The sequence below is a fragment of the Saccostrea echinata genome, unplaced genomic scaffold (assembly GCF_033153115.1).
Source record: "Saccostrea echinata isolate AGI-Se365-2 ecotype Australia unplaced genomic scaffold, CSIRO_AGI_Sech_v1 ptg000037l, whole genome shotgun sequence".
NCBI lineage: Eukaryota > Metazoa > Mollusca > Bivalvia > Ostreida > Ostreidae > Saccostrea > Saccostrea echinata.
In genome coordinates, this window is record NW_026889786.1 from 2,414,926 (window position 1) to 2,424,116 (window position 9,191).

General features: G+C 34.7%; 1 protein-coding gene across 1 annotated transcript in view; it reads left to right on the plus strand.

The window, feature by feature from the left end:
• LOC133200186 (receptor-type tyrosine-protein phosphatase kappa-like) overlaps window positions 1-4,454 on the plus strand; it is an 86,398-nt gene extending 81,944 nt beyond the window's left edge. The window contains exons 15-18 of the mRNA XM_061335985.1: window positions 68-187; window positions 2,223-2,374; window positions 2,494-2,629; window positions 2,933-4,454. Coding sequence (XP_061191969.1) covers window positions 68-187; window positions 2,223-2,374; window positions 2,494-2,629; window positions 2,933-3,004 — 480 coding nt within the window. The 3' untranslated portion in view covers window positions 3,005-4,454. The remainder of the gene's footprint in view (window positions 1-67; window positions 188-2,222; window positions 2,375-2,493; window positions 2,630-2,932) is intronic.
• The last annotated feature ends 4,737 nt before the right edge of the window (window positions 4,455-9,191 follow it).

Consider the following 9,191-nt stretch of genomic DNA (forward strand, 5'->3'; position numbering starts at 1 on the left):
CGTACGAATGTGGATTAAAATTAAATGAAATGTATATCTTGCATTTCTGTTTTAATGTTTTTTGCAGTCTTCCCTTTGGTTTTCAGCTGAAAATGAAAAGAAACAAGTTGGAACATTCACTGTAAAAATGACAGATTATACACAGTCAGAAACAGTCAACAGGACAAACATTGTATTGCAACAAAAGGTTATTTATTATCTGCACATAGTACTATAAAACTGTTTTAGGGAAAAAAATAAATTATAGTGTGACCGAGTGATATAAAGATGGAAATGATGATGGTTTCTATGTTTATTCACATATCAACAAGGTGATTCTACAAACAAATATTTAAGTAAATATATACAATTTATACATAGTATGTGGGCAGATTTATATATATGAAATATATTTATTACAATTTCTCATTTTGAATAAATGTTTCTATTCCAAATAAATTAACTATGTCATTGAGAATAAAAGTTAAGCTAGTTTGTGTGCGCAGGTGGATTGAGTTGGTGAACACTTTCTTTGCTTTACTATTGGCTATGACTTCTCATTGGCTATTGTCATAATGAAATATCAAATCAGATTGTTTCTTTTGTGATAAAAGCGAGTCAAATCTAAAATTCAAATTACTGCAGATCCGGCGATTCCTGACTGTAGACTTTACCACCTCGCACAAGGTATTTTATTCAATGTTAAAACATGATTGTGACGTAAACCTTTTGTTTGTGTTGTCCATTCTATAGCTTAATGTTGAGCTAACTCCTCAAACAATCCATTAAGTCACCTGTAAGTGTCCATTCTTTTTGAAAAATTGTCCATTCTTTTAAGAATGGACAGTTTTTTCAAAAAGAATGGACAGTTAAAACAAACAGAATGGAGAGTTACAGGTAAACTTTGGAATGTGTTCAGAGGAAAACAAAAACAAATACATTAAATACTTTTTAATTTACATAACAAAAAGAACGCGGAGATTAAAGTTAATCCAGAACACAATGTCTGCACAGCATCCACTCAATTTTACTCTTTTAAATCTGTGAATGATGCACATTATTTCAATACCCAAAACTTGATTTTCACAAAACTTGAATTCAAATGACACAAATTCACATTTGATTTAAATTTCGGAAAAATCATTCCCTCGAGGAGAATTCATTTTCAGATAGAAATACGTCTAATATTAAATCCTCCACCCAGAAAACAGTTTGCAACATGAACACTACACTGCCGCTGTTAATATTTCGGTAGAAAATAAATAAAAATGAAACATTTCCAGATTTCATTTGAAAAACATTTCAGGTAGAAGATTAGCTCGTGGCTAATCCAACACACAGAACATAATTTGCATCTCACCAATACACTGCTGCAGTTAATATATCCTCAAAAATAGAATTCAATTAAAACATTTCCAGGTTTGATTTGAATTTGATTTTCTGTATATGTCGTCGAAGTTCATTTTTGGGTCAAAATTTGGCTAATATTTCTTTTACTTTTCTGTTTCCAGATCCAAATATCACTAATTTTGTGCATATTTTGGTTTATAAGATTTTGATTCTGTCATAAACCCTCTCAATCACAGAAAAACATGTATGCCTTTACAACGCAAACTGTAAACTGATTCTGGAGCGTCACATACTTGTATAAACACTAGTATCCCACAAAATCCACCTGTAACTGTCCATTCTTAAGACAAAGACCTTTTGTTATTTGCATCTGGAAACACAATAGCTATTCAACAAATTGCTCTGCATCCCTAGCTTACCTGTGACTGTCCATTCCGTAAACAATGAACTTGTCCTTGTATGTGTGCTACCTGTCATTTTGTACATTTTTTATTTAATTTTCAGAACAAAGGAAATCATGTTTTAAGTAGGAGAAAGGCCTCAAACTGTCCATTCTGTGAGAGAAAGAACTAATCTCGGGCCTACGGCCCTCGATTAGTTCTTTCTCTCACAGAATGGACAGCTTTCGGCCTTTCTCCTTTACTTAATTGTCAATAACTTTGGTTTACAATTTTCTTAGTAAATAAACGACTAAGATTATGAGCAATAAAGTTTAATATGTATTTACTTGTCATATGTAATGCATTACTATGTATAAATTGTATATATTTACTTAAATATTTTTTTTGTAGAATCACCTTGTTGATAAGTGAATAAATATAGAAACCATCATCATTTCCATCTTTATATCACTCGATCACAATAGATACCTTTAATTTTCTATCTAATTGTAGGGTTTAAGCGGCATGAGAGTGTCTGTATTGGAATGTAAACGAAGGAAAGGAGAGAATGACAAAATAAATCGTAGAGCTCTAATTGACCTAATTACAGAGGCAAAAATAGAAGAAAAAACTCACCCGGATGGAAGGATCCTCATTTTGTCAAGGTTTTTATACCTCGCTGTTTTGTTTTTTTTTTTTTTTTTTTTGTTTTTTTTTTTATTTCGGTTTCTTTTTGTCAGGATTGCACAATCCAACATGTTCCATTTTTTTCCTTATTATACAGTGACGGAGCCAAACGATGTGGGTCATTCTGTGTGGTGTTGAACGCTGTAGAACAAATGACATTGGACAATGAAGTGGACATATTTACCATCACAAGACAACTCCAAATTACACGACCAGAGTTCATATCAAGTTTGGTAATAAGATGTCGGTTCAAGTTTGCATTGTGATAATTTCATAACTTATTTTAGCGGTATTAATAATTTATTGTTTTTCGCGCTGCATGGTATCGGTAATTTATGTTTACGCTAATATTGTACAAATAAATATAGAAGCTTTGTTCTTGTTCCAAATGCTCTAATTTATGATTACATTAATCAGTATATGAGGACAATTGCGCTAATTATGATGTTCAATATATGTACGTTTACAGTTTATATATAATCATTCTTTTCATAATTTTTATTCATCACATGAAGTTAATGATTTTTGAAATTCAGGAAGAGTACCAGTTATGTTACAACACTGTTGCTGATTATCTACAGACTGACATGGTGTACGCCAACTGCTAGATACTTCTTCCTACAGGTTGGGATTATACACGGAATGACGCCTCCCAGATATAGGGTCGAAACCTCAGGCAGTGGATATGTTCCTTTTCCAGTTCCAAAACATTGTTCTAATTTTTTTTTCTTAGCACTAGTTTCTGCGACTTGATAAAATGAACATTTGTCTCATAGATAAATCTGATTTTGCTTCTAGTATAAGAAATGACAATGATTGCTATTTTTGTTAACCTACCTGAACTACAAGTTAAGTTTCTGTAAGTTTTGTTTAGCGTATGTTGGTCGTGTTTTAGCTGTTCATTTTCTTTTCAAGTGTCACTCTGGACAAATTTAAAAACACTGCCACAGGACATTTTTGAATGAATTCATTTTTTTCACAACAGAGATATACTCCTTCAAGTGAGAGATAACTTATGTGTAGTATATAAAAAAGATTATGGCATTTAAAAATATTCAAGAAATGCTGTACCAAACAAGAAAACTTTAGTGAAAACATTCTTATAAATTCGTATTTGTTATACCTTGGTCCCCGCCCGGCAGCGATGTGGCGACGTCGACAGGAGAGGGTAGTTTCATGTAAAATGGGAGGGTGCTTTCTTTTCAAGCACAAAAACTTATATTTAGTCAAATTAATATATAAGCTTGTGTCATATCCCCATGGAAAAATAGTAGATTCAAGCTTACTCTAATATTTATCATGGACCCCCCCCCCCCCCCCCCCATGGAACCACAATAGGGGATCAAAGTTAACACGTTGATGTATAAGAAAATTCTTTGAAAATTTTCTCTTCAATGGCAATTGATACATAAATTAATGGATTGATTATATTTGAGAAATTCAGATTAAGATTTGTTTAAATCACCCCATGGAGCTTAGTTGGAGCCAAAAGAGAGAGTAAAGTTTCCACGGGAATACTTATGGAAGATATCCGTTAATATCCTATATTCAGTTCAACCATCCACAATATATCTGATTGATGTGCAAACATATATCTCCGTGTAGTGTCAATTTTGATCAAATCATGGCATCTCTTGGGTTAATATTGTACACAGATTTTGCTCTGAAAAATCTGGGTACGAATTTAATATTTTCCATAAGCATCCTTTTGCCGTTTTAAATTCAGATTGCTGAAGCCATTGACTTCTAAGAAAGGATACTAGTAATGTGAATCGGGTGAATATTGTGGCCCCTTAACCATCTTGTATTAAATTGTGAATTTCATTTTTTTTTTTAACTCTACCCAAAAACCAGGCTAGAGTGTTTGATATTTCACAGATGTTGATAATTTATTAGAAAATTCCACCAGAAAATTAAGTTGATCTCTGATGAATTTCAGAATGTTGCTGATGCATCATATTCGTCAAACTTATTTTTATTTGGAAAATGATCTTCCTCAACTTAATAGTACCTTATTTATTGTTGTTTTAAGAAACAGATATTTCAATGTTTAGTAGAATCTTTATGAAATGGTTATATATATATATATATATATATATATATATATATATATATATATATATATATATATATATATATATATATATATATATATATATATGTGTGTGTGTGTGTGTGTGTGTGTGTGTGTGTTTGTGAGGGTGTGTGTGTGTGTGTGTGTGTGAGGGTGTGTGTGGATGATATTCAATGTTTTGTAGTTGGATATGGAATTTATTTCACCAGTGGGACAGGCTTCACACTCCTGAAAATAAAAAAAAATCCTGTCTCACAAGTGAAATAAATTCCATATCCAAGTTTTTTCTGCTTATTATATTTTCTTGAATTTCCCTTTGCCCTCTTTTCGTAGCACAGTGTCATATGCTATGACGTTATAGTTGAGCAGTTGAGACATTATAGCTTAGCCATTGTGAGCTTGAAAACTTCTGATATCCTTTCACACTGACAGAATGACATTTTGATATTCTTTCACACTGTGACAGAATATCACTTTTATTCAATAAATAAATTACAGTATTTTACTGATGAAAATGTATTAAATATATATTCTCACCTGTGCATTAAAATAAATCCTATAACTACATGTAACTAAACATTGAATATCCTCTTTCAATTAAAATCTATAGAGGCAGAGATGGACCAATCGAAACACGTAATCAACCAGAAGTCTCTGTCGAGATTGTAGCTCTACTGGTTAGTACTTAAAACATAGGTAATCAGAGATTACAGAGCACACCTCAACGAATGTTGTCTTTAAGTAAGGCAAAGTCCCACACTAAACTAATAATCTAGGAGTGTGCATACCTAGATGCAACATTTATGCAATTTTGGTCTGATAGGGCTTGCAGTTACTTGGGAATAGACTTACCTGAAAACTTAAAACTAGTCACTCATCCAGAAAATGTAAGTCAAATCCAGCATCCGAAGCAAGTCTTGAGATTATTCGTCCCTTGATGCATCATCCATGCAAGTTTGGTTCAGATGGGCCTTATAGTTACTTGGAAGTGAGATCTGCTCCAAAAACTTTAATCTGGTTACTCATCCGGAAAATGTAGGTCAGATCCAGCATCCGAAGCAAGTCCAGTAGTGTGAATCTTTAGATGTATCATCCATGCAAGTTTGGTCAATATAGGGTTTATAGTTACTTGAAAATGACATCTGCTCCAAAAACTTTAACCTGATCACTCATCCGGAAAATATAGGTCAGATCTAGCATCCGAAGCAAGTCCAGTAGTGTGCATCCTTAGATGTATCATCCATGCAAGTTCGGTCAATATAGGGCTTATAGTTACTTGGAAATGAGATCTGCTCCAAAAACTTTAACCTCGTTACTCATCCGGAAAATATAGGTCAGATTCAGCATCCGAAGCAAGTCCAGTAGTGTGCATCCTTATATGTATCATCCATGCAAGTTTGGTCAATATAGGGCTTTTAGTTACTTGGAAATGAGATCTGCTCCAAAAACTTTAACCTGGTTACTCATCCGGAAAATATAGGTCAGATCCAGCATCTGAAGGTCTCACACAAGGAAATGATTTCACTATATGTTACTATGTAGCTTTAATTAAATTAATTAATTAATTAGACTCTCAGCAGATAATTCATGAAAGAGAAAATAAAGATTAATGCTGAGACAAAAATTTGAGATCAGAAAAAATACGCCTTATGCGGCTTTTAAGAAAGGAAATTGAGTGTAAACATACCTACCCTGAAATACACGTGGGTTTCACATGTTGACAAACAGCCTACACACCATCCAGGAAGTTGCATCATGCGCATCTAAAAAAAGAGTTCCCTTTAATTCAGTGGCACAATTCTGCTAAAGATATGATATTCCTAGTACATGAGTCCAAAATTAAAACTGTAGACCTAAAAAAAAAAGTAGCCGAAAATGCAAAAAGAAAAAGAAATTGTCTCTGTATATATAGAACTACAATTGACTAAGTTCATTTTGATTGGCTATTTCCTTGCGTAAGCAAGTCCAGTAGTGTACATCCTTAGATGTATCATCCATGCAAGTTTGGTCAATATAGGGTTTATAGTTACTTGGAAATGAGATCTGCTCCAAAAACTTTAACCTGGTTACTCATCCGGAAAATAAAGGTCAGATTCAGCATCCGAAGCAAGTCCAGTAGTGTGCATCCTTAAATGTATCATCCATGCAAGTTTGGTCAATATAGGGCTTATAGTTACTTGGAAATGAGACCTGCTACAAAAACTTTAACCTACTCCAAAAACTTGAACCTGCTCCAAAAACATTAACCTGGTCATTCTTTAGCTGAAATTGCAGCATCTGAAACCTTGACTGGTACAATGAAACACACTAGAAGCATCCTCCATGCATCTCTGACTAATACAGGCCATAGAAGTACTTGAAAAGAAAACTGCTCCAAAAACCTTAACCTGGGACACCGACGCCGAGGGTATTACATAAGCTCCCCCAACTTCGTTGAGGTGAGCTAAAAAGGAAGAGAAATGTCGCACTTGGACTTGAAACTTTGCAACAGCAATAAATAGAAAAATAATCTTTGGTTAAGTCTCTTTTTGTGGCCAGATTTACTGCAAACAGACTAAAACTGTAGGAGGAGTAGCCTTTTCAAAGAATTTTATAGAAATTTTGTTCTTATAACCATGGCAACATCATTCATCAAATTCAAAAAACAATAAAGACAATTAAGTATCTCAGTTTAGTCTACTTGTGTGCCACATTATATTAAAATCAGACCAAACTGTGGGAGGAGTAGTGTTTTGAAAGTATTTCACAGAAATTTCTATTTTTAGTAACCATGGCAACACTTCACCAAAATCAAAAACCGATAAAAAGAATAATGTAACCTAGTGTAATCTACTTGCGTGCCAAGTTATATTGAAATCGGATCAAAGCTGTAGAAGTAGTGTTTTGAAAGTATTTCACAGAAATACCATGGAAACCATGGTAATTTGGTGAAATACCATGGCAACACCATTCATGGAAATAAAACAAGAGGCCCAGGGGCCACAACGCTCACCTGAGCACTATGGCTAGGAAAAAGCAGAAATCACTTCAATCTTGAAAGGTTGAAAAGTTTAAATATAAAAGTGGTTGGGGGGGGGGGGGGGTCAGGAATTGAACAAATTTCAATCTACATTATCTGAGGATGCTTCCATTTAAATATGACCAATCATGGCTTTGCTGTTCTTGAGTAGAAGATTTAAAAGATTTAACCTATGTATTCCTATGTAAAACTTTGATCGCCCATTGTGGCCCCACCCGACCCCCAGAGGTCATGTTTGAACAGACTTGAATGTACACTATCGAAGAATGCTTCCATATAAATATGACCAATCATGGCTTTGCTATTCTTAACAAATAGTTTCTTTAAAAGATTTTTACTATGTGTTCCAATGTAAAACTTTGATCGCCCATTGTGGCCCCACCCGACCCCCAGGGGTCATGATTCGAACAAATGTGTATGTACACTTCCTGAGGATGCTACCATATAAATATGACCAATCATGGCTTTGCTATTCTTAACAAATTGTTTTTTTTTAAGAATATTTACTATGTGTTCCTATGTAAAACTTTGATCGCCCAATGTGGCCCCACCCGACCCCCGGGGGTCATGATTTGAATAAATTTGAATGTACACTATCTGAGGATGCTACCATATAAATATGACCAATCATGGCTTTGCTGTTCTTGAGAAGAAGATTTTTACTATGTGTTCCTATGTAAATCTTTGATCGCCCATTGTGGCCCCACCCGACCCCCGGGGGTCATGATTTGAACAAATTTGAATGTACACTATCTGAGGATGCTTCCATGTAAATATGACCAATCATGGCTTTGCTGTTCTTGAGAAGAAGATTTTTAAAGATTTTTCCTATATATTCCTATGTAAAACTTTGAACGCCCATTGTGGTCCCACCCGACCCCCGGGGGTCATGAGTTGAACAAACTTGAATCTACACTACCTAAGGATGCTACCATATAAATATGACCAATGATGGCTTTGTTGTTCTTGAGAAGATTTTTAAAGATTTTTCCTATATATTCCTATGTAAAACTTTGACCGCCCATTGTGGCCCCACCCGACCCCCGGGGGTCATGATTTGAACAAATTTGAATCTACACTACCTGAGGATGCTACCATATAAATATGACCAATTATGGCTTTGCTGTTCTTGAGAAGAAGATTTTTGAAGATTTTTCCTATATATTCCTATGCAAAACTTTGATCGCCCATTGTGGCCCCACCCTACCCCCGGGGGTCATGATTTGAACAAACTTGAATCTACACTACCTGAGGATGCTTCCAAGAAAATATGACCAATCATGGCTTTGCTGTTCTTGAGAAGAAGATTTTTGAAGATTTTTCCTATATATTCCTATGTAAAACTTTGATCGCCCATTGTGGCCCCACCCGACCCCTGGGGGTCATGATTTGAACAAACTTGAATGTACACTATCTGAGGATGCTACCATATAAATATGACCAATTATGGCTTTGCTGTTCTTGAGAAGAAGATTTTTAAGGATTTTTCCTATATATTCCTATGTAAAACTTTGATCGCCCATTGCGGTCCCACCCGACCCCCGGGGGTCATGAGTTGAACAAACTTGAATCTACACTACCTGAGGATGCTACAATATAAATATGACCAGTGATGGCTTTGTTGTTCTTGAGAAGAAGATTTTTAAAGATTTTTCCTATATATTCCTATGCAAAACTTTGATCGCCCATTGTGGCCCCACCC